The sequence below is a fragment of the Homalodisca vitripennis genome, chromosome 5 (assembly GCF_021130785.1).
Source record: "Homalodisca vitripennis isolate AUS2020 chromosome 5, UT_GWSS_2.1, whole genome shotgun sequence".
NCBI lineage: Eukaryota > Metazoa > Arthropoda > Insecta > Hemiptera > Cicadellidae > Homalodisca > Homalodisca vitripennis.
Window position 1 is genome coordinate 38,988,921 of NC_060211.1, and position 26,899 is coordinate 39,015,819.

Genomic DNA, 26,899 nt, shown 5'->3' on the forward strand with positions numbered 1-26,899 from the left:
TTTGAAGGCCAGTTTAGTTGATTAAATCAATGTGTACAAGGTTTTGCATGAGTGGTGGAGTTACATGAGCTTGTGCTGAAGGATAGCAACTACTTGAAATGTTTAGTCAATTATTGAAAATAGATTTCCCTAAGTCAATTGATATCAGAAGTCAGTAACAATTAACGTTGCAGCAAGAAATGGCACGAACATACATCAAGCATCAAAACATTAGGTAAACTAAAAAATGAGATGAACTAGGAATGGTAATCAACTTGATGCTATCTAGAATACTATTTTATATCTGAAATAGACGAGAGACAACTTGACGTCAAATCAAATGCAGCAGTAGAAGATGCCGGCAGACTTGATAATAACGAAAGTGATGGCCTTATATAATATGAACTGAAAACAAGGTCCTACGCGACAAACTGAATATATGGTTCAAGTACGATCTTACTAAATTCATGGACTGGCACCAATATTTGAATAGTCCAATGAGGCTATAAGAAAGGAAAGGGAAAAGTGGAAAATCTAGGAGAAAAATAAGTAAAGAGAAGAATAAGATAAAGCTAGATACGGACCCAAAGGAAGCATCTAATCGTGAATAAAATGTTTCACATTATGCTTCATGGACCGACTAGATATCAGTTACAAGCCACAGTACTAAAAGGCAATCCATGACAAGACATGGTTAGAAAATTTAAGAACTCGGGTTCGCAAGGGCTATTACTAAAATATATCTGGAAACACAAAGATAGGATGTGTGAGATAATTTAATGCTAATAAAAATGTGGCTTGATTTGATGATTGCCGGAGATGTAACAAACTTAAGAATCAAAGAAATCGATGTAACATAACTAGACCATTCGAAGATGAGACCCAGTTTAAGAAAACACAAGATGTGTCTGATAACAATTCCACATAACAAGATTCGGACAAATATGATTGCATAATATGGGATGTTCTATAGAGGACCTTAACATTCTATGAAATACCACTTTACTTCTTTTGTTATTTTATAAAATTTGGATTATAACTTCGATTTTGAGGAGTATGTACATATGTATATATATCCCAGAAAAATCCCAGGTCCAAAACCCACATTTTGTTTCATTTATTTATTTTCAAGAAATTGGATGTTTAATGACTCAAAAAGGTAAAAAAAACTGTAATTATACATCCCTAGTAGAAAGTTGGAAAGGTTCATTTAAATCCATTGTTTGAGAAAAAAAACTACAGCTTATTTATGTACACGTGAATATTCTCCAAAACTTTGGTATACTGTCCATCAATTTAGATTTCATTTTAAAATGTTTTAAATTGAAGAAGTAGAATATTTTAAAAGTAGATCACTAAATTATAACATATTAAATATTAACTCTTCCAGTCACATTATATAATATAACGTACAGCATAACATTTGAGATGGTTTTCTCCTCTTTAAAGAGAGACAAACCAAAAAGCAATGCAGTTCAGTTAGCAATCAGCACCAGTGCCAAATTTAGCTCTAATTCTATATTGAGTTTAAAGACACAGAAATGAGTACTTTCACTGTAATATAGCAGGTCATCAGTTTTGTAATTAACTACGAGATATTCCATATCCACCTAGTCAATAATTTATAATGGTTATTTTTGTGCATTGACAATTCAAACTGATTAAATACAGTTGCTTAACTCAGTTGCCTAAGAACAACTCATATCACCTCACAAACTCATTGCGGTAACACATCGTAGACTTACAATGTTCTCTACCGGAGTTAGCAACACTGCATTCAATGCGTTAGTAATATATTTTTTAAGTATAAGTTCGTTTACCTCTTTTAATGATTTGATAGCATCATTGCTAAAAAGTTATTTAAAGGCAAAAATGTTTTTGTTTCATATTTTACCACCCCCTTGAAATTTAAGGTTCACTAAAAGTTGAAATTTAAGGTTCACTAAAAGATACATCACTCAAATTAGGTATTGTATGTTAAAATGAATATCTATTATATAATTTAATAGCTATTATTTAAGTGTCTAAACTAGTCAACATAAAAAATTATTTATTACCACAGAAAGTAGGTATACCCTGCCCAAAAGAAACCAATTTAATCAAAATAACATAGCTAGTAAAATATATAAAAATAAACAAAGAAAGACAACACTGCTTAACAGATATGTTTGATAAAAATCACCATTTGCTCAAATGGTAGTCCTACTTAGCAGTAACGAAATAAAACATATTACTTAAATAAACTGTTTGTAAGTGAAAACAAAATAAATATAGTTACCATTTTTAGTCTTATATTAAATATGGTACTTCAAAAATGAACATAAATACATACAATTATAATTCATTAATATTAATTTAATGAGTATACAAACTACTAAACATTGACTAAATTGATCAAAATATTGGGAAAACCTAAAACTCACATTTTTACAAAATACTACACAATGAACAGCAATAACATTAAAGAACAGGTACTAAACAGACTACAGACAATATTTGTAATATTGAGTAAAATAATAAAATAGGTAACGTGACTTATAGGTTTCTACTGTGAATGTTTGTAAACTATAATACAAATCCAAAACTTTAAGTTTCACTTCTTCTTTAAAATTACTGAAAGTTTATTTGTAATAATACATGCAACAGATTTTAAAATCGTTCATAATATCTTCAAATGCTGAACATATGTAGCTTGGAATTTATTTAGTAACACAACATTTTTTTTATTTAGTAAGTTGAGCATTATTCATCAAAAATATTAATAGCCATTGATAGTTTTGCATGTTTTCTTAATAATAAACAATATTGTGATAATGTAATTATTAAACAGGAAATATTGCATAATCTTTAGTTTAAATTAATAAGGCATTTAGTATTAAGATACATAACAGCATCTCCACATAAGTATTCCAAAATTTGCTGTACGATGAAGAAGAAATCTGTTATAATTAAATCATTATATTGTTAGTTTATTGTTTTCTTGTTATAGAAAAATGTAGTTGTATTTTGCAATATATTTAAAGTGTATTTATATAGAATTGCAATACTCGGTTTCTATTAAAATAACATTTCAATTTATCATATTACAATATTTGGTTATCTTTACATATAAATTTGTATGGCAAAGTGATTTTTGGCACACTTACACTACTGAAAATTGTAACAACCATAGTTATTGATATTACACATTATCTTTTTCTATCTTGAAACTTTTTATTTTGAAGAATATGTTGCCTTTTATTTCTGCACATTTAATTTATTTAAATATGACTGATTACCTATAATCTTTTGTAATATGTACTGTAGCAGAAAACACTATACAAAAAATAATAGATCAAAATAAGACTATTTTCCAAATAATTTCAATCATCAAATTACTACTTGGGTGCGTAAAAATCAATATTTTACTTAAAATATGTGAGAATGATGGTGAAATATATCACCTCTTTTTCTTTTTTTGCTTTTTTGACTTTTTAGTTGTTGCCTGTATCCCAACAATGAGATCCTCTTTCTCCCCAGAATCTGTATTTGATTTGTCCTCAACAGAACTGCCACTTTTCGACTCGGATGACACTTCTTCCTTCTTGTACTGTGTGACAGTTACAGGATTAGCAGTGTCATCTTTGCTCTCTGGTTCAAAGTAGCAAGAGCTAAGAGAGTCCAAGGCAGGCTCCACTTCCTCTCCTACACTGTCATTGCAAGATTCATAAACTGAGTCTCGATCTTCAACACTGTTTGTCTTCATAGCCTCTGTATCTTGGGCTTTAGGCTTGGCAGGACCAGCAGCTATATTACTCCATGATCTCATGGGTGCAACAGGTTCTTCAGGCTTTGAAATATTTCCATTTGGATCTTCACAGTTTGAAGAAACAATGGAGCTCCAAGAGCGTTTCGGAACTTCCAACTCCAATAATAAAGGCATGCTCGGTTCCTGTTCTTTCTCTGGCGTTTCTCTCTTACGAATTCTTCTCTTAACTCCATCTGTTGACACTTTAAGTTCTGGAAAAAAATCATCCACAGACTTTGTCTTAAGATTCTTTTTTGCTTCAACAAATATGTCTTCTTCTTCTGAATCAACTTTCTTAATGTCTTTTATACTTTCATCTTTACATGACGAATCTCTTTTTTCTTCATCATTTTTAGACAAAATGATTTCTGATTCCAAATTATCTTTGCTCAAGTTCTCATCATGTCTCGTTTCACTATCAAATGTTTTAGTTTCAATTTCACGGTTCTTGCGCATAATCTTCCTGTTCTTTCCCCTTTTCTGAGCATGTTTGGAATCAGGTTTGATTACAATTGGTTGACAATCATCACTAGAATCTTTATCAGTAGTTTCATCATTCTTTATTTTGTCAATTTCTTTATCTGAATCCTTATCGTCCATCAAAACATCCATATCTCTTTCTGGACTTTTCTCTGGAGACCAAGTGCTGCTATCTTTCACCAAAAGGTCAGATTCAAAACCTTTCAGTTCATCATCAGTAGCACTGTTCTTCTCCTCCACATAGTTTATCTCAACAACCTCGTTTTCAATGCTTATTGGATCTCCTAATAATTCAGATGCAACATCGTTAATTTTTATTTCTTCTAATTCTTTCCATCTTTTTTCATTTCTAGAACTGTGTATTTCAAAGTCCAATGATTCTCGATTTGTTTCTGGACAAATAGTTTCTTGTGATACTTCAAGCATTATTTGTTCAATGTCAGAATCATCAATTTTCTTCTCATTAAAACTGGTTGCAATATCAACCTGAACATCGTCAGTTAAAAACTCCTTTAAAGGACATTTTTTTGCCTTTTTCTTCTTACCTTTTGATTTTTCTTCAATTTTCGATGTTTTGTCTAACACATCACTAACATTTGAAACATCTTTTACTTCAAGTGTATCTCCACTATCATTGTCTGTAATTTTATCATCACTGAAGCTCTTGTTTAACCACACATCTTGGTCATTCATCCTAGATTTCTTTCGCTGTCTAGAACTCATCTTGTCATTTTCCTTCAAATCACCACAATCATATTTATCTTTCTCAACAAGAACCGATTTCTCAGACAGGTTTGTAGATTTAGTTTCTACAGTAATGTCCAAACTTCTCTTTCGACCTTTGGAGTCCTCTAGATCAACAAACGTGTCATCAAAATCTCTTTCCAAAGATGCCTCTCTCAATTGCATTTCAATATCACCTGATCCTTGAAGCACCCCATCACATACTGGCATATCCATTTCAACTTGTGGAACAACCAGTTCTTGACTGGGTAAAGCCAAAATCTCTTCTGCTTCCTTTGGGTCCGTATCTAGCTTTATCTTATTCTTCTCTTTACTTATTTTTCTCCTAGATTTTCCACTTTTCCCTTTCCTTTCTTGTAGCTCTTCCTTGTCTCCCATCTTCTTTGCAAGACTTACATTTTCATCAATTTCAGCCAAAACCTTTTTACAATCTTTTAAATCGTAATTGCATGCATTTTGCTTTCCTTTAAAAGTATTTCCACCTAAATCTATACTAGCAGCTCCTACATCATTATTTTCTGTTAAATTTGATTTTATACAGGAATCTAAGGAATTGTCGTTAATTAAACACTCGCTGAGCAGTGTTTTCATTAACGGCTTATTAAACCTTGACTCTAGTGTAATTTTTTTTGTCTCTGTGCCTACGACTGTTACTCTCCCATCCTTGGCGAGGAGGTTGGCGGGAAAGTTGAGTTGTGCCGTTAGCGTGACCACTGAGCCCAGAGGGTTCACCTGGCGTTCGATAACGGGCTCGCGCCTCATCGCCCCCTTTACACCTTAACAGACAAAACGCAACATGTCACAAAAACGCAAACTGAGCCAGATAAGGGCACTGTAAAAAAGATAAGGCAGGGAAGGTCTTCTGCTACGATTATTAGTGCAAACAAAAAAACTTAGTAATATAAATCAAAACTCCAAATATTTACAAAACCAAAATAAAAAAAATAGGTGCACATCAAAACATTACAATTTGTAAAGCAATTAAAAAAATGAAGTGTTTGAAGTGTTGGTCTAACAATTAAAAAAAATATGGAAACACACAAACATTGAAAATATAATTTAGTTAATGTTACTTTTGATTAACAATTATTTTTAACTTGGACAGATCTTTGAACACTTTAAAAATAATCTATTAACTATCTGAAGTTTCTCTTTTGCTCCAGGTTCCTGGTTTACTGTATGGTTCACTTGTATCACCAATCTTTAGAATTTGTAATATCATATCAAAAAGAATGTTCCCACAACAGAACAAAATATTTCAACAGTGCTAAATCCGAGTTTAGACAAGAAAGACTGATGGGATAAAATTTTTATTTTAAATATTTGATGAACATTAAGAACAATATTTTTAAAAGCTTATCGCTAATTCGATTCTGCCACAAATGTAGATATTAAATACCAATCTAGGCACAATGGACAATCTAAATATAATTGTTACAATGGTTTCTTATTCAAAATAACAGATATAGTATTTTGGCTTGAACATGATTTAAAAATATTTTTCTGCTACAAGACAATTTTTACTGAAAACCTGCACAGAAAGCTGTAACAGTACTAAGAGGACGCTATTAATGAAAGGTTACAAAGCCAAGATAACCAGAGTCCTAGTGCATCTAACCTCTTCAAAAGTAAGGAAATAACCACGAATCGTAACTCGTGAGCACCTTGAAAGAAGTTGAGGGGCTGTCATTGTATGCAGACTAAAATGTAAGTGACAGGTACAAATAAATCCTCCTTAAGTGACTATGACCATTTTTGATTATGGGTTTACAATAAACATTTTATTTGTTATTGGCTCCTCCTGTTTACAAGATTTAGGTCTGGTTATTCTTCTATCCAAAACTTAAAAAGTAAAAAAACTTTTCTTTTTGTAACCTTTGTGTAATAATAACAATTATGTGTAGGAGTAATTTATTAAACTAGTGTCATTACAGATTGGTTAAACCATTGAGGTAGACACATACACCGATTGCGCAATGCCTGTCTGGGACAGATTGCTAAGACATGCAATAATTACGCAGCCCCCATTTGACCTTGAATTATTTTATTTGGTTACTGACCATCCACTAGGTGTCAATCAAATGTATTTAGATGCACAAGTAGCGAAATAATATTTATTATTACTTTATTTGTTAAGGTTGACTAGTCTGATCCTTCGTCTTTCACTTTTTTTGGCTTCACTTAAATATGTTTAGAGCAATTGTGGTAACTATTTAGTCAATTTTGAAATACGGATTAATACTGTGGGGAAATAGTGCTAGAGTTCAGGAAATACTGGTGCTTCAAAAGAAAGCTGTTAGAATTGTTGGTAAAGCTGAATATCTTGATCATTGTAAACCTGTTTTCATTAACCAAGGAATACTTACAATAGTTAATTTATATTTGTTTGACTTATCTGTTTACATTTTAAATAATAAGGACTTAATAAACCATACACAAACACATAATTATAACACACGAAACAAAAATAACATTTTAATTGAATATTGTCGACTGAGCAAATCTTTGAATAGTCATGTTATAATTGGCTTGAAGGTGTATAACAAATTGAAACATTTGATAGAAAAATACCCTCTTAAAATTTATAAAAATAAACTTTATGAATGGCTATTAAAAAACCCTTTATATAATATTGATGAGTTTTTTTCTATTAACAAAATAGACTTTTAATGATTGTTTTAAGATAAACTCATTATCAACTAGACAATTAATGTCTTATATTGTTATATATATATATAATATTTATGTATTATACTTATTAAATATTATTTAGAGACAATGCTACTTAGTCTGTAGCTGAATTAGACTTTGTCAATGCATGTAACATGTTTTACGACAAATAAACAAATTTATTATTATTATTATTTAACAACTATTTTACATTGTGTGTAAAACGTGAAATCTTATGATTCTGAAAATAGCAGTGTTATATAGAGAGTGTGAATGTAGTTGAAATAATGTAATACGATAAAAGCATTAAAGACTAGTATTTGCCGCTGCAACTTGAAATTAGTTTCAAGACTAGTGAATTATTATAAGGGGAAAAATGAAAATCAGTAAATATTCCATTTGTATACAGTAAAGGTTTATATAAATATATATATATATATATATATATATATATATATATATATTATATGTATATTACTTTTCAGCATTTTTTAGACATACAGTAGCAATTTCTCCCTTGATAAAAACACGTTTAGACCTAATAAACTCACTTTTCATGAGTTCATATTACTTATTGTATTTTTGTTTAACAAACATAGCTATTTTATATTTTGCTTTGAATTAATTTTTTTATTTTCAATAAATTTAATAGTAAAATAACAATGTCTCTTACAACATTTTAAACTTCATAGTTTTATCATAAATATAAAAGAGTTATCAGTCAAATCAAACTCTTACATTCCATCATATTTAATTGCTGCTAACAGGCTTGCAAAGGACTAAATACTACAAATAAGTGCTAGAGCAGCCCTCACCAAAATAATACAATTTGAGGCAGTGTTGCCAGATTGCTGCTGACCACCCTGCCACCTTGCTGCCAGGTTCCTGCTATGACACAGCTATAGCCACTACTTTCTATTTGATTTAACCCGTTGAGTGCCAGGGATCTCGCTATGAGAGGATACGTTCCTACGCGAAGAGTGCCTTCGCCGGAGTCTCGGAACGAGACGATTTCTATTCTATTTGTAATACCTCTATAACTTATCCCATACTGAATAATATCATACAAAATGCCAATACATTAACTAAACTAACCTTTTCAACTATTATTTCGACTTTTTAACACTGTTATGTGACGTAAACAACTAACTAAAATACAACACTTTCTCAGTTGGATCGTGATCGCGGTGTCGAGACGAATAGCGGAGCGTTTTTGAGGTTATATAATTGTGCGTTTTTATTAATTTAAAATGTTTCCAAGCTATATTAGATATTAAAATTAATAAAAAAGTGTTGACAGTCACTTCCGAGTGTCCATGAAGACAGTATTGTGGAGTTTGTTTCAAAATTGCCTGAATAAGGTTATGATTATGTTTTGAGTTTCGTTTTAGTAATTATTGTTATATTACACATGATTGTGCATTGTTTTGAATGGCTTTTATCATTAAAGTATTAAAGTTTTGAAAAGAAATAAAAAAAGGTTTTTATAGTGAAAAATAAACTTTAACTGAATATTTTCCAAAACCCTGCGTTTTTTTTAGCAAAACAAACCTCTAGCGCTTGAATAATTTTTATAATTGTGTTTATTGTACAATATTAGGTTATGACACATGATTTTTTAATGCTCTTTATCATAAAAGTATTAAAATTGAAAAATAAATTTTTCTTATATTATAGTTATTTTACCTTAAACTGGATTTTTATTTTGTTTCCGTTGAAAAGCCACTGTTTAAAATGAATTTTTATTTCTTTAAATTATATAAACATCTTATTGTTACACATTTTCTGATGAAAAATTTATTCACCTTTAAAAATAATTCAAAAGAACCTTTTAATTATCAAAAATAAATTTTAAGTGAATTTTTTTATGAAATCTTGTATATTAGTAAAAATAATCGCTAGCAATTAACTATTTATAAAAATTTTGTTTACGGTATAATATTAAGTTATTACACATGATTTTGGGTTGTTTTTAAGTTCTATTTATCATGAAAGTAATTAAATCTCAAAATAAAATTTTTTTTATAATAATTATTTCACCCCAAACTTGATTTTTATTTTGTTTCCGTGGAAATGTTGCTGTTTAAAGTGATTTTTCTTATTTAAAAAATAAAATAAAAATTTAACACGCGAGCACACGCACCCATTTGTTTTCGCGAGGACACGCACTACGGCAATTTGCTCACATCTTACAATATTGATTCTCACGGTCATGACATTAATCCCTATGCTGTAATACTAATTGTTGGGTGTAGTCCGTTACATTACCTTGTTCAAGGTATTAATATTCTTTGATAATAGTTTTCCAATTTATTTAAATAAATATTTTACAAATATCCTGTAAAATCATAGTTTCGTTTAACTACGCTGTGGCACGCCATGTTAGCAAATTGCCGCGGTCTCTATGAATCTCCGGTCATGGCGCGGGAGCACGCGCCGTTAGCATATTGCCGTGTTTGTTTGAATCAGGTTTAAAAGTAATAATAATTCCACAATTGTATAAAAATCAGTACAATTTATATGTTTTAGCGTCTAAAAAGATAGAAATATGTCATTATGATATGATAATTTTATATTTATCCTAACGATGTATTAGTTATTGTTAGAAATAGAGTACTGTCAATTACATATATAGTTTAAACAAAATTTAACTTCCTTTATACTATTTTCATAACTAGGACTATACTGATATACAAGAATATTTCTAAAATTATATAAATTATTTACCTTTTGATAAAAATTAAAACAAAATTATATTTAAATTACCTGTGTAGCCCTACTCTGTTGTTAAATACAATGAAAATCACTTGTGCATTTATTTTTGTGTAAAAAAGAAAGAATAATTTTAGTATGAAACTTGAAAACTTGATGAACTGGATTTCTACTCAAAATCCATACTTTCATTATTGGCGTCTTCTGGTTCACTTGAACATCTTGTGCATTGTTTGCACTGTTTTTCGATTTTTCCTTCTCGGACATATACCACATTTTGCATAGCCTCCTTGATGAGCCTGCTGCACATCGACAGGAATATGAGAAGGTCGAATCTTGAATATGTCAGGTAATCTGTCTTTGATTTGTCGAGGTAATGACAGTTTGTCATTTACTCTTCTTTGTGCAAGGTCTGTCAAAAGTTGTCGCCCTAGATTCGAGAGAAACAAACACTCTTCTTGGAAGGACTGTATCGTCAGCTACTCTTAGATTATTTGCTTTGTGTATCACATAAGCATTAATACCTCCAACATTGAGAAGGAAAAAAAACAGTGTTAGTGGCCAATGGTTAGAGATTCTTGACACGGAATATTGTTTTTGCATGGCATCATTTACATCAACACCACATTGGTCTTATTGTAAAATGTAATGATGGAGCGTCTAATTCGCTCGTTCGTGGTTTCTGGAACAGACGAACAAGTCTCGTATGCGTCTCTGTTACTCTTCATATGTATCCATATTTTACCTTATAAAGATGTTTTAAGTTCAACATCCAAAACTTGCGCACTAAAACTAATTTTTAAAACACTATGTATCGATAATCATATATTGAATAAACCAGATTACATGGCAGCACGCGCGTGAGCAGATCGCTAATGGTAAAAACGCGACAGCACGCACGTAGGATAAAATAAGGACTGCACATCCCGGTGGCCGGCAAGACAGTAACCCAGCCCAAGGTCTTGTAGGGGGATAGTTTGCCGAGGATTACAAAGCCGCCCAACCTTCTCCCGCAAAAAATGAAACAGTAGCACTCAATATTACAAAAATGCGGCAATTTGCAGCGGTTGCGTGTGCTCGCGTGTTAAATGTACTGATACCTAGTACATTTATTTACCTTTAAAAAGAAGTAAACAGAAGCTTTTTATGATAGAAAATAAATGTTATACACATTTTCTTCTAAAATCTTGCGTTTTTGTTCAAAACCCTCTGGCACTTTTCGCATAGTCACACAAAAAATTACTCGGCACTTTTCAACATGGATTTGATTTTATCTCTGGCACAAAAGGTTTAAGAATCATATGAATTTATTTGCGGTGACAACAGATGATGAGACTAATCAATAAATTTTTACAAGCGTAAAACTGGTGACAGTGTTGGGTGCGGGGTGTAGAGGGAGGATTCAGATGCGTCATTCACCATCTGACTATTTTGGTGTAGGCAACACTACCTCAATGGGTTAAAAATACAGAAAATAAGCTAACTAATCTAATAACAAATATAATATCCTCTATCACATTATACATAAATGAAATAAAGAATACTGTTCACTACAGTTGAGGTTACTTATTGTATGTGGAATAAATAACAGAACTTTGTGTAACACATCGACTGCGGCAGACTAGCTAGTGCACCATACCATACACTGTTACGTAGAGTTAGGATTGCTCAATATAGAGCCGCAGTAAAGGTGTGTGCTTGTATTTTCAAGAATTTTAGAAACTAAAATAACACAGAAAATACATTTTATAACCTCTATTTACTATTCCAATGGACTGATTGTGATTTCTAAATTTGATGTTGCTGATCCTAATATTAAACACTTTTCTATTTGAAAATTCTAAATTTAATTTTGATTTCTACTAAAATGCATTATGAACTAAATGAAATTAATTACTTAACAAGCCGTAATTGTAATTGTATTTAAGCAAGCGGGTTAATACATTTAAGATTACATAAATGATAATGAATGTATCTCCAAATAACCACCAATCCTTAATGAGCCTTGTAAACGTGACTTGCAGTACAGGTCTTATGTTTTCTCCGAAACAGCATAAGCCGTGTACAAAAATGGTTCATTAAACTCTATGTACATTTATCTCAAACAGCCTAGATGGTGGAACATTTCCTATTCGAAAAATGTGAAAATCAAGCTCCAATAGTGATTTAAATCTATGTAGACTCAAGAGTTCTAAAAATCTTGTATATGCAGGTGACAACTGAAATGTAATCAAATTTTAAAATTTCAATTTTCAGCAATTGCTGAAACTGTACATAACTATATACGCGATTTGAAAACCTGATAACTTACCTCACTCTGAATTTTCTTATTTTGTGTAAAATTTTTTAACCCTTCACGTGACCATGGTATTATCCCACGTGTCACGTTAAAACGTCCGAGCTTGGCCAGTGACATACAGCGTACATATCTTGTACAATCCAAACTAACCATGCATAGATATCAATTATTACCATAGCGATATATTTGAGTTTTGTATAACTGGAAGGATAGAGGATGAAATGAATTATCGATGTACCAGAAGCTATTAAACAGTCACGGAGGTGCGCGTGCTGTCAGCTGTTTCTAACTGTGCTACAGAACTGTGAATCAGCTTTGTCCGTTAAGATTACAATGTTATTAGTTGTGTATATTTGTTTGTATTAGTTCTTAGGCTTAAGCGGCCAGTGTCATAAATAATTTTAACGTCTTTGTTTCCTTTTAACATCTGATGACTGAGGATGGCTCTCCACCGACAAGACTGAAATATTTCAAGAAGTAAATTGAGTAAGTAATTTTTTTACACGGAGTTTGATGTTAGTTGTCTTTGTTTGGTTATATTTATTTACTTCTTCACAGTGTAATTATAGTGAATATTTTTTAAAGAGTGAACCTTTTGAGGTCGGATTTGTGGCATTGTACTCTACTAATAAAGACCTTTAATTTGATATACTACTCGACCTATGCTCTCATTTAAGATTTCCTTCTGAATCCTTGCGGGCCATTCCCATGACATGACAAAAAAGAAATGGTAGTTACTTTAAAAAGTAGATTTATAGGTGCAGTATTGATGTACGACGTTTTATTGATTTACCTGTAATCAATCGGGAATTATCAAGCCTGTGTGGGACTTTTTGACACCCAGTATACTGTACATAATATATATTTCTGTATGTGCCTCCATCCATGTGTCTGGCAGAAAGACATTTTATTTTTTTAAATCCACTAACTGGGAAAATAAACAAAGCCTTAAATATGTGTTGTGTGCAATAAACATGGAAAAGTAGGGACACAATCTACTGGTGTCCACAGAGTGAAGTTGCTCTGGAGAAATGTTTTAAAACATTTCACACTCTTGCCAGTTTCTAATGTTAGTACAGCAAATAATTGCTAATAAATAATTTAGTTAAGTATTTATATGTTATTTTGAACATTTGTAAAAGTATACTTATATTTTAATGAAGGAAAGATATTTATAAGCACAAGAAATTTTAGATATAATTATACTATGTCAAAAATGCAATAAACGGTTAATTAAGTAGACCAGTTAGAGTGTACCCTGCCAACATTAAATAGCATGTTGAACAGTTATGTTTCTTGAAGAACAAATATATGATTTTTAGGTTCAACTGCGCATTTAGATAATAACATAGTACCAAGTTCATTTCTCAATTTAATTTTTGTTTTCACGGTGAATAAAAGAACAGTTTACTGGTATTATGGTAGTTGACATACTAGGTGATCACATAGGAACACACAGACCAGCTTCTAACTATAATTGTTTCATTATAATCGAACAATAATTATTATTGTTCGATTATAATGAAACTTCAGTACTGCCTCCAAGTGTGAATGCCATTACCTCCTCATTAATAAATGGATCGTCATAAAACAGTATGAAGATGAATATAAATACTGCCAATCTACTATTTTTACATCATATTGACAACGTGACTCCCAACCGCACTGTGCTAATTTTCAGACCTGGATTACATATTTCATCACATTTACTATGTGAATTCAATCAATTTCAATTTTATGTTGGTTAATTTTGTCAATAGTATTTCTTTCAATATATTTTTATAGATGTGCCATTTTATAGAATTGGTGACTTTTTAAATCTACATGAATTATGTATATATCAAATCTTATTCAGTTTATAGTGTCTGATCTATGAAAACTATCAACTTAGCTAACATGCCCCCACACGCATACACACACACGCATGCACTGACCTGTGCTCCTGCCTGTCGGACTCTCCAACATGGCTTCTGCCAGGTCCTCCCGCAGCCGGCCACTCCAGTTATCAGTCTTGTACACTAACTCCACCATATTAGGAGACAACTCCAGACTACCTAAACACATTAATTCAGGATCAATTATTGTTACACAATACAATAACAGCATAGGTTTAAATTAGTTTTTCAATTTGTGTTTATTGATATTCACTGTAACAAAGGCTGCTTGGAATCAGTTGTGTGAATGAATGAGTGAAAAACAAATTATACTATTCCAAAAGTAACCACCAATCGCTTACAGTTTTGGTGGTGGAGGTAATGCTCTCACTTACTCACCAGCACTTGCAACAGATCAGTCTGCAATTAGCTGTGACAGTTAGAAGGCCATACCGGTGTTTGTTCATTTTTCTATAGCTTTACAAAATGTATGCCACAACTGAGTTTCCCGCCAAATGCAAAGTGCATGCTGTAATTAGATATTTTACAGCAAAGTGCATACTGTAATTAGGTATTTTACAGCAAAGTGCATGCTGTAATTAGGTATTTTACAGCAAAGTGCATACTGTAATTAGATATTTTACAGCAAAGTGCATGCTGTAATTAGATTTTTTACAGCAAAGTGCATGCTGTAATTAGGTTTTTTACAGCAAAACAACATCCAGCAGAGGCTATTCATGAGAAACTTTGTGCTGTTTATGGGCCAAACATTTTTGATAAAGGGATTGTATGTTTGTTTCCTCACAAGTGGTGAGTGATGAACTTGTGGACAAGATCATCAAAACAGTAAGAGAAGATCGGCGTTTCACAATCTCTGAGCTTTTAAATAAATTTCCACAAATCTCTTTAGGCAGAATTTGTTGAAGAAAGCATTTTGAAATCAGTAAAAAATACAATAAATGCTTATATCTTAATGAAAATTATGTAGAAAAATATAGAAAACATGTAGTTTCCAAATGTATATGATAACATGTGTATCTGATTGGGCATTTTTTAATAACTAAATGCCCATGCATGCCATGCCATGCCATGTTACTCTTGGAAGAGCCCTCGTATATTGTAGGAATAAAACAAATCTAAACCATTCAAGCTAATCTAATTCAATCAAGCTGATCTAAATCAATTAAACAAGCTGCATTCTCTGACAGAAAATAAATATGCTACCTACATTCTCACATTCATATAATGCTATACATACTTGTGTAAGTTTTTAATAAATCTGAGCTATACAATGTCTGGACATATATGATAAGAAAAATTTCTTTTTTTTTATTTTTACAAGTATTAAATGTGTATCTATAAAGAGGTTATTACTAATATTTTTATATATATAGAGTTTAAATACTATAAATAAAACATATTTTAATGATATAAAATATGATGTTATCACTACTAATGTATGCACAAAATATATATGACTGGTGACATTCAACACATAAAAGGTCCTGAAGACAGTCAGTGATAAACTAGTGTTACTCTGTAATGTATTTTATAGAAAACATGTAATATCTTATTTAGTAACTATTCAGCTCCTGCTCACTTTTATACTTAATAACAAAGCACACTCCTAACATTAACAAACAGGAACTCCTAGCAATGATGCAGTAGTTAAGAGTTTAAAGCACAAGCCACTTACTACATGAGCCCGCCGACTCTATGATGAGAGGTTGCTTGAGAGGCATGTTGACAGGACTGGAGCGTACCACTTGTTTGTTGATGTCCAGCACGTCACCAGCCTCACTACACAACAAACAGCAAACATTCAACAACAGGCAGGGGGAGTAGTGGAGATGATGAGTAAAACAATTAAGAAAAATGGGTCGATCCGAGTTGGAAATTTATAATGGATCTCAATAAGAATATAAAATAAAGACATACAAATAGTTAAGAGGAAAATAATGGGTATTATGGACTGTGAGAAGGAGAGAAGATGGGAGGATAAATGACTAGTTAGTACTTTTAATGTTAGCAGGATAAACAACTAAGTGCAGGATCTTTGATTCATCCCTCTGAAAAAAAGGAATTTTTAAATTTTCTACAAAGATGCAAAATTTCAGTTATTTTAGTATAAATTTTTTTTTAGATATACAACTATAACAAGGACATAGCCAGCGAGGAGATCCAAGGGGTCCGGACCCCCTCCCCAAATTTCAATTTTCTTAATTATGTTTTTAGTAAACGATTATTACTATTTAAATAATTCTGTTTTACTGACATGTACAGCTGAAAGATCATTCTCAACAAAAAAAACGGGTAAAGAACCTTTTAAGGAACAAAATGGGCCTTACACTCTGTTCACTACAGGAAAATATCACTTATCTGAACTTCCCTCTCCAAATTGTTTCCTGGCTATAACCAACCAGAAAGAGATATCAGGAGTTTCTTCTGTTTTGTTAATTCCAAATGGAGATAAAAGTGTCATCTACAATGATCCTTTGAAGCTTATATTTATAGTTGAGTAAAACTGTAATAGGGTTCTAATTTTGAACACAGTTTACAAGAAATTTATTAACCCTGGAACTGGCAAACGCCCAATATCGGGCGTTTTAGTCGTATCCTAGATGGCAGCACCTGATATTGGGCGTTTTAATACGTCTTTTATTTCTCAACATTACTTACTTAAAACACGATCAAAGAGTATCGGTATTGATACCAATCGAAAGAGGAAGGTTCAGTTTATGTAAATAATACACTAATAAATAATTTTATCGTTTCGTTACATATCCATACGTTTTATAATCTCTGAACTGTTTGTTTACATTCTCCAGCGTGCCGCGCTAGTTGCGCGCGCAGCGATGAGTCAACTGGTTCATTCGGCTATTGTTATTTCGTCAACTCCATGGTGTTCTGTCTGGTTTATTGTTTGTTTGAGTTCGTTGTAATGATGGTTGTGTATATGACACAATAATAGTAAGTTTTTTGTGCGTGTTTACGTAATGGATCGTAATTTCCGCGGTTGTTCAAGTGACATTCGAGAACTAGTTGTACATGAAATAAGCAACGATGATGATTCCAATTTAGACACTCAATCAGAACATAATTAAAAAAATATATAATAAAAAATAAAAAAATAGAAAATTAATATGAACTAATAGTTACAAAATTACAAATCCAAGTGAGCTTAGAAGTTCTTACTTTTGTTGGTAAGTAGCACTTTCGAATGTCAGTGTATGATTTTTGTATCATTTACTACATGTAAAAATAAATACCTTATAAACTATGTTGTTTTTTTTTTACTCAGAATTAAATGCTCTTTCTTTTTTATATTTTGGATTTTGCATACCACTAACAACAACAATTTTACAAATCAAAAACTTTGAACTAACTTTTCTTTTTTCTACAAAAAATTTTTTATCATGAAGAGGTAGAGTAAGGATATTTTTTTGTTTTAATTATATTATGTGAAAAATGTTCCTTGAACAATGCTGAGTAAAAAATATATAATATGACATAGGTACTTTATAGTAAACATGTAATAATAAAATAAATATAAGGCAATGTATGAAGTACTAAAAACACTCCGCCACTGAGAGAAATATGACCGCCAGTTCCAGGGTTAAAAAAGGCTGTTAAAGGGTTTAACCATTGGAATTTAAAAATAATACTAATTTTTCTACTAGAGTGAAAATAAGAAAGTAAATAAGTAAAACAAAAGTGTTAGTAGATAACTGACTTGTTGGGGTTGACTGTGACAAACGTGAACTGAGGCCCCATCCACAACCTGCGGTGAGGGCCGTCATGGGTCACAATCTCCACCTGGTGACAGAGCCAACATTTCATAAATGACAAGGGATTAGACAAATAACTCTAAATCTAGTCTATTTTTATAGTTGTTGGGTTTAATGTTTACGGGATGTGAACAGCTTTTAGTACTTTAAAAAATATAATCACTGGTCTGTGTCTCAAGTAAAACTTGAGTAAAACAAGTAAAACACTCGCTGCGGGTGACGACAAATATTGTCATGCAATACTGGCACATCATGCGGATGACAACAATAGCAGACATCTGCTCCCTTGGCCACCATTGCCTCAGTGTGAGCCTAGCAGTTACCATGGAATGTTGTGTCATTTGCGTCGTTTATTCGTAATCCATTCATGGTTCGCTGGCTGTGCTGTATTGTTTATAGTGTGTAGTGTATGGTATAAGGTGACCGTGTATGTGTGTGTTTATTATTGTATTTAGGAAATATGGAGGACGACAATTAACTAGTGGAATACTTTATTAGTGAACAGGACGATTCCGATTCAAGTTCTATTTTTACTATTTTTCCATCTTTATGGACTGTTTTAAATTTTTACACAAAACAACTGTTTTTCACTATTTGTGCAGTTGACAATGTCTTCTGCAAGTGACAGTGCCATGCAGGAGTAAAGACCCAGTGTCCTGCGGTACTAAGTGGGGACCAGCGCCAGGTGCAGCTGACAACAATAATTGTTGTCACAGTTATACGTCACCAAATCTGGCAGTGGGGTTACCTGGACAACCTTGTACCTTTTTGGCTGCTCTGATTTCATTTTAAGTAAGTTTAAAAAAAATCCCGCATTTACCATGACCAAAGTTTTACATACATTTTATATAGTAAAAAGAAACAATTTAAACAAATAACTGAAGTCAGAGTTGTTAAAAATATTACATTGTTAAGTGTTGCTTCAGAAAAACTTATTTTGTTATCAGACTTAACAACAAATTTGTGATATTTGACTTCTTTGTGCATTTTGTTACCTCAAATTTTTGGGACTAGACAAAATAAAATGCAATTACAGTGTAATTAATACATTGTCTCCTGTGGTTATATTTTTCATACATTTTTTTAGTTTATTGGCTGGTATAAAAAATTAAATACAAGATAAATTTAATGTATTACTATAAAAAATATTTGTACAGAGTCACAATTAAAGAAAACAGCACTTCATTGTGGAAATTGTGATACCATGAACATTTAAAAAAATTATATCTTTTTAAATCTTAACCCTTCGCACGCCGCTAATAAATCCACTGATTTCCTTGTAACGTCAAGACATTTACTAAATATATTTTTCTTAATGTTCAAAGCTATTTTTTTTATAAATATGCTGTAAGAGATATAAACACACACAAAAATAAAACGGGTCATTTTAATTAAAATTAGCATTTTTTATTGATAAAAAATAAAATCTAAAAATAACTATTTATTAATTTAAATGTTAATTTGAACTAAATTAAAATTCATGGTACAATCTAATAAAACTGAAAACATTATGTAAACTACTCTTTATTAGAGTATTTTCTCATCTAAGGTTTCATTGTTCTATTCCCTACTGCAGAATGAAGGTTGTCTACAAATACTTCCTTACTAACCCCCACGGAGCTTGCACTGGACTTTTTGAAGGCCTTTTGTGAACTAAAAAGCTCTCCAAGACACACAATACATTACATATTATCGGATATAATCATGTTTGGCGTTTTGGTCAAGTCTACCATTCTAATATATCCATCTACAGCATGAGAAGGGTTAAAACGAGCATAGTAGGCTCCTTCAAAACCGCCCTCGGATCAAGCACTCATCAGAGTAAACATGCCATTACAGGAAGACACAATTAGACTTGACTTCTGCTGCAGCAACAAAGCTGTCAAAGAGAACATACAAACCATCACATGTTTCTCTGTTTCTAAATGTGTAAAGTGTTTTATTACTGCCTTTTATGAGTTGCAGTAATACGAACTGTGTGGATAAGTAAATGATTAATAGTTATTATAAATGGACTACATTCATTTATAAAATATATAATAATTGATTTTATTTTTACATAACTAATTAAAATACTGCAATGGCTTTTACCATTCTGAGGTATTTTACAACTTTTGGTATAACTGACTTTTAGGTTACCTGATCTATGCCCAATTCCATTGTGGTTGGTTGAGAAGGCTACACTATATGACACACAGGTGTACAGTTTTTTTAGTATTATTGGAATAGTTCAGTTCAATTTAAATTCAATTTTTAAATAGTTCTCGGTAAATCGGATGGCTGATACTTCCGGATAAAACACTAAATCAACTCTAGCAATATAATCTTATCCTTGACTAATACCGAATCACATGTGAAGTCAACTTATATTACAATGAATTAAAATGATTTTATTATAACAAATACAAAAGAAATTGACGTATTATAAGCAGTTGTTACAAAATATTAAATTTAACTGTAGTTGTTTGGGTTCGAGGCTAAAAGTTACGACATTCGACCCTGTTTTCCGGGCATTCTTGTCCTCTTTCATCCCTTGACCTTCTTGGTGGAAGGAGCTGATACTACTGAGGCAATATAGAAGTGATTTAACATAATATTTATAATTCGTTGGTCAGTGATTTGGAATAGAACAGTATACAGTAAATCACTGTGCACGAACATTCTTTAGTGATGAGTAGCGATTCGGGGAAGTAATAAACAAAATAAATCTGTTGACACCAAACACCACGTGTTCACATTAGTTTTTTGAATAAAGAAAAATTTAAATTAAACTGGAGGGAATTATTATTCTGAAGTGTACGTCGGTGGTGAATGTAATATATTATTGGCACACATAACAAGAGGTTTTACCTTCAACTGATGACACCACCTACACTGAGTTAGGCTTATATTTACTGATCCACATTTTGGAATTTCTACATTTGGCTCAAATAACGTGATGGGAAATAATATTATCATTTGAAAACACACACATGATCTTCAACATACGTCACCACATGGGCAGTTTCACACCACAAATAAATAACCACAAACCAAACTACAAAATATGAGTTACCAAGGCTGTTGGACTGTTAATTTTGACCTATACACATCTGAACCACAAACCACATCATACGTTTGGCTGTTTAAAATAACCCACACACCCGGACTTGAACTTTGACATAAGAGCCAACCAACATAGAGTTGTTCATAACCTACACATCTGAACTTTTTTATTATCATAAGCAAGGAGACACAATTTTGCAGTTGAAAACTGTTATTTGACCATATTAAAAGGATTAAGAGTAAAGATTTTGTCTATTACCTGAGAAAGCCAGCGCTCCTCATCGGGCTGAGAGTCAGTGGGAGTAGGAGGCTCCGGTTGATTCAGCAGAGGATTGGTGCAGGCTAGGGGAGGGTGGACAGAGCTACTGTAGGGAGGCCGCTGTAGTACCCACTCCGCTCTCGGCTCCACATGGAGCTCTATACTCGTGTCATCGCACACCTTCTCCTTGTTCACACCTGAACATATCATTCATTTATGTTTACTCATCCTTCACATATCAAGAGAAGACACCATAATTTAGGCAAGAGCATCAGCATCACTAAAACATGTCTTGACTGACCAGAGAAGGGTCTGGGCTCCAGGTCGTACTGGATGAGAATGCCATTACAGCCCATGACATAGAGTGAGTCCATGGCACGCCGAGTGCGAGGGTGGGGGGCCAGAGCAGGAGCACGAGGAGCCCCGAAAGTGGCGGCCAGCCGCACGATACTATCCTCGGTAGGAGTGGTCGGGATCATTGTCTGCCGTCTCACCTGTAACACATGCTAGGCTTACATCTGTAATTGTAGTAAATAAAATTTAAATTATTTGTTCTCTAAATGAATGTGTTTGTTTTTTTTTCCATACTACAAACTTACTTCGGTAATCAAAATATTAGCTCGCAATTTATTAGCACTAGTGTGTGTCGTTGTCTGATGGTTTTTATGATTTGTTTATTTTAGACTGTGAGGTAATTAGTTATGGCTGATAGTTACAACAAAGAAAGTGAAATAACAAATTCTTGACGAATCCAGTTCAGTTAGATAACGAAACTATGATAACGGTTTTCTGAAGATGAGGGATGTTAGAACAGTATAACATAACCAGTTAATTTTAAATTAACATTTAGGTAAAGAAACAGTTTTTTATTCAAAGTTTATTAGCAGTTGAAACAATGCATTAACATCCATTATCTAACTTTGAACACTGGCCGTGCTGCAATTCTTCCACTCAGCCATGGTCATGGCTCGGTACTACAGTACGTTATATGTCTACAGCTCTTAAAAGGCTAAATGACATAAAATGCTTATATATTAAATGCTTTATATTCAAAATCTCTTATATTTGTAGACCTTGAACAAAACAAAGTGGAAAATACACAATTCTGGTACTAATTTCGCGGCAACCCATCTCATGCCCATATCATTGGTAAAAATCAAATGGCACTAGCCAATTGATATGTTCAGGTCCTCGGCAACTTCTCTAATGGTGATTCGACAATTGGCCAATACTATTTTCTTCACTTCATCAATGTTTCCATCTGTTCTTGATGTGCCTGGGCGTTCGGCACCCTGTTCGTCGTTCACATCTTCCCGCCCTCTGAGAACGTTTAGTACCACCAATAAACATTGCTTCGGTCCAAGGTAGCTTCTCCATAAGCCACAGTCAACATTTGGGATGCGTTCGTGCACTTAATTTTGTTTTAACCCAAAATTTTATACAGATTCTATGATCCATTTTTTCGAATAGGCACAAATCGAAGACAAGCCTGACATGCAAGCAGCAAATCAGCTATCAACAATCAACTGAACATTCGAAGAGGCCGAACTTGTTGACATATGTTAGAGACATGTGTAACAAAATTAACGCCAGAAAAAAATAAAAAAATGAATATATGTAACCCCGGAAATTAAAAAGTTGTGATATTTTTTTAACAGACCTTGTATTCAGGATAAAGAAGAGGAGTTTTTAACATAAACTAGTGGTTTCATTAAAAACTATTATTATTTTCAGAACAGTTAGTTATGCTGTTGAGACTTTGAATGTAAATTGAAGTGTTCCTACTATTTATAGAGAAACAATGATGCCAACCACAGTCTTTATCAAGTTGGTAAGTAGAGTAGCAGCTGTGTAGTTTGCCTACCTGAGCCAAGGCTGTGATAGTTGTGGGGAGAGGTGCAGCAGATGATGTAGATGGGGGACTCTCCCACAGTACAGGACTGTTGCGCCCCTCGTCTGTCAGGCCTGCACTCCGGTGAAACCTGCAAAGTTAAGTAAACAAAACATTTTTAACATAATTGTTTTTAATGTTTAACTATACTTAATCTTTTAACACAATTTATCTTAAACTATGTGAAAAAGTTAATTTGATAATGTACCTGGAGAGTTTGTTCACGACCTGAGGAGTGGTATGTGTACGAACACCCACAGGGCCCCCGTACGGGGTGATGGGGAAGACGTGGGTGGTGCCCCTCATGGAGCTGATCGACACCCACCGTGAGTCAGATGAGAATGTTATGTCCTGTATACGAGCTGTCGTATCTCCCCTGGTACAGAGTTTACAAATTAATTTATCTCCACCTGAGTTATAGCTATAGATTAAGCACAAAGTAATATAGATAACATCCCCAACCTAACATAAGTGAGTACATTACAGCAGGAAATTTGGCACACAATATCTCGACATTTTTTCACTTGCTTTACAATATTGAAGAAGTATTGTGATGGCCAATAAAAAAACTTTATGAATTTTTGGAACTATCTGAGTAAAAAAGTGGTATTTTGAGAATATATCTGTCACTCAAGGTATTAATTTTGTATTTAAAATTGTTATTTTAATTCAATGTAATTTAATAAAAGATATGTTTTTTCAATGTTTTTTTTTTTAAAGAAAGTTATTTTTTTATAAATAAAAAATGTTACTTCCTGAATCCTGTAACTCACGTACATATTGTAAAAATTTCACAAGTTTATCTTCAGTCATTTTTATTGTGACCTTATGACGATTGCTTACATTTCCTACTCTAAATGGCTGTAATTTCACGTGGAAGGGTCAACAAAATTTGCCTACTTTTTCGGTATTTTGGGTATTGTTTTAGACATGGTATTGTGAGAAACACATGCCTAATAATGTCCAATGCGTGTGAATTACAGTAATAATAGTGTTAAAGTCAAACGTCAATAAAAAAAAGCATAAAACATTAGGTAGAGACTTAACCCTTTGAGTGCCACGGGTATTTTCCGAAGGCATACGCATAAAGTGCCACACTGTTTTTCGCATATTTGTAAGCTGTTGGGAAAACAGCTGTTGTAAAATAACTACCAAACAGATTTTCATCATTTTGCTGTTGTTATTTTTCTTATTAAATGCAGAATATGATACATATCGCTACAAATAAAATTTGATTTATAAAAATACAAAAATTTCAGTATTTATAAAAAAAAATGTTACTTTTGTATAAAAAGTTAAGTTTCGACCTAATTTGAGTGTATATGGTATTTTTAAGATTTTTTTTTTTCTTTATACCATGATAAAGGCCATATAATTCTAAATGAAACCCATGTGTAATATCTTATGCTATAATTTTAAAAAGATGGCATTATATGTATTAACAAATTGCTGCCCGGTACTGACATTTTATAAACTGTACTTCATTTGTCAGAGTTTAGAAATTCTTGGTAATGATGTAGTTTTCCCAATAAATCTAATACAACATCTATATAACACAAATAAATATGATTATTAAATGTAGAAACAAATACTTGCTAACATATTTGCATATAAGTTTACATTTACTAAATAATAACCCTTATAATATTTACACTGAAAATTCACATTTTTCGTTGTGACACAACTCAAATCACTACATTACTTTTGTAAATAAATACAGTAAAATACTGTATAAGTTACTATTTTATTTTGTATTTATTCAAATGCTTGGTTATCGGCACATAAACAACAAGAAAGGCCATTATGCAACACGGTACTCGTCCGCTACGTCGCGTGACTGGAAGACAGAATCATCGCACAGGTACTTCGGTATTATCACAGTCCACTATTTTTGGACGAGTTTTCCTTATCAGAGATCAAAATAAACTTCATTATACATTCCTCCTTCCATAATGAATAGAAAAATACTCGATCAGTCATACTTCCAATTCCAAATCGTCTCCAAATAGACACACGAATGACCTGACATTTTCGAATAATGAAACGTTGTTTCTTATAGTTTTTTATCTCATTGATTGAACTTGTAAATTCCAAAATACGTTAAATAAAGTAAGTTGTTTTTTAATACTGTAATTTATTTTGTCCCCAATAAGGAAAACTCGTCCAAAAATAGTGGCTTCTTGATAAGTACCAAAACAACGTAAGTTTCACAGATAAAATAGTAGAGAAACAACATAAAACTCGTATTTATTGATAGTTTGGAACCTATTAAATACAGCTGTCTTGTTATTTGGCCAAAATAATCTTGTACTATATAAAAATATTATTAAAATACGAAACGTCAAAATTGGCAACGCTGGCACTTTATGCACTTTTCATACAGTCAAAATTAGCGACGCTGTGGCACTCAAAGGGTTCAATTGCACACTGCCAAATTATTGTGCTAACAATTCCAACCAGCACTTGCTTTAAATAATTTGAGGGTTATGTATTTGGTTGAATGTAAGACCATATCAAGAAATTCTGTGTCTGTGACTAGTAGAAGGTTGAAAAAATCTATGCTCACACAACGCAATGATAGATGTGCTCAATCTAATGTATAACATTATGTAAGAAATATAAACAAGTAACAGTTTTAGTGACCTGCAGAATGATGTTTTGTAAATCATTGAAGTATTTAATTGTTTAAACACATCATTCTTCTTTCTGAGGATTTCCAAATTGATTTCTGATTAAGTTTTAGGTGTAGAAAATGACAATGAAGTACCTGAGAGAGCCACAACTAACCTGTGTAGGACGTAGAGGTGATTGACATGGGCAAGGGTGGGGCCACAGGGGTGTGGGTTGATCCGGAACACGTGGAAACGATGGCCGCGTTTGTCCGCAGTCACCAGCAGCAAGCCACTGTGGTCGAAGCTGAGAGCGACAATGGGTTCCAAATGTGCGTTAAAATGTGCCACAACCCGGTTAGCCCCAGTCTGGTAGTCATCTTCATTGGTATCTTTCGACACCCTCATCTGAAACAAGACAATCACACCGATCCTATCAGAAATCTTTCACACATGTTCGCATGCTGGTTTTATTTCCTTAATTAGCTGTTCGTGTAAAAAATGTATGATTAATATAGGGCTCCTTGCTATGTTCCTGGCTGCGTTCAGGTGGACTTCATTTACATATGGTAAGTATTTGGTGGCACAACAATGAAGTATATTATAAAATTAACAATAAATAATGTTTTTATAGATCCTAAAAGATGCACTCTGAAATTGTGAAATTAATTTTAAATACAATAGTGTGAGTCAAGTGAAAATTATATTTATTTCAACAAAATCAAATCATATTAAATATTTAAATAAAATAGTGATAATTTT

The 26,899-nt window shown here is 32.5% G+C and overlaps 1 protein-coding gene across 4 annotated transcripts in view; it reads right to left on the minus strand.

Annotated features, from left to right (window-relative positions):
* Positions 1-26,899, minus strand: part of LOC124362025 (breast carcinoma-amplified sequence 3 homolog) — a 77,582-nt gene that overhangs the window by 17,508 nt on the left and 33,175 nt on the right. For 3 of the 4 annotated variants that reach the window (XM_046816171.1, XM_046816173.1, XM_046816174.1), the window contains 9 exons: positions 26,316-26,545; positions 23,737-23,904; positions 23,502-23,619; positions 21,939-22,131; positions 21,638-21,834; positions 18,279-18,361; positions 16,242-16,345; positions 14,606-14,725; positions 2,314-5,766 (listed from right to left, as the gene is read on the minus strand). In XM_046816171.1, the coding sequence (XP_046672127.1) occupies positions 3,419-5,766; positions 14,606-14,725; positions 16,242-16,345; positions 18,279-18,361; positions 21,638-21,834; positions 21,939-22,131; positions 23,502-23,619; positions 23,737-23,904; positions 26,316-26,545 (3,561 nt within the window). In that variant the 3' untranslated portion in view covers positions 2,314-3,418. Of the gene's footprint in view, positions 1-2,313; positions 5,767-14,605; positions 14,726-16,241; positions 16,346-18,278; positions 18,362-21,637; positions 21,835-21,938; positions 22,132-23,501; positions 23,620-23,736; positions 23,905-26,315; positions 26,546-26,899 lie in introns of those variants that run through there. The other variant, XM_046816175.1, reaches the window with a different exon arrangement.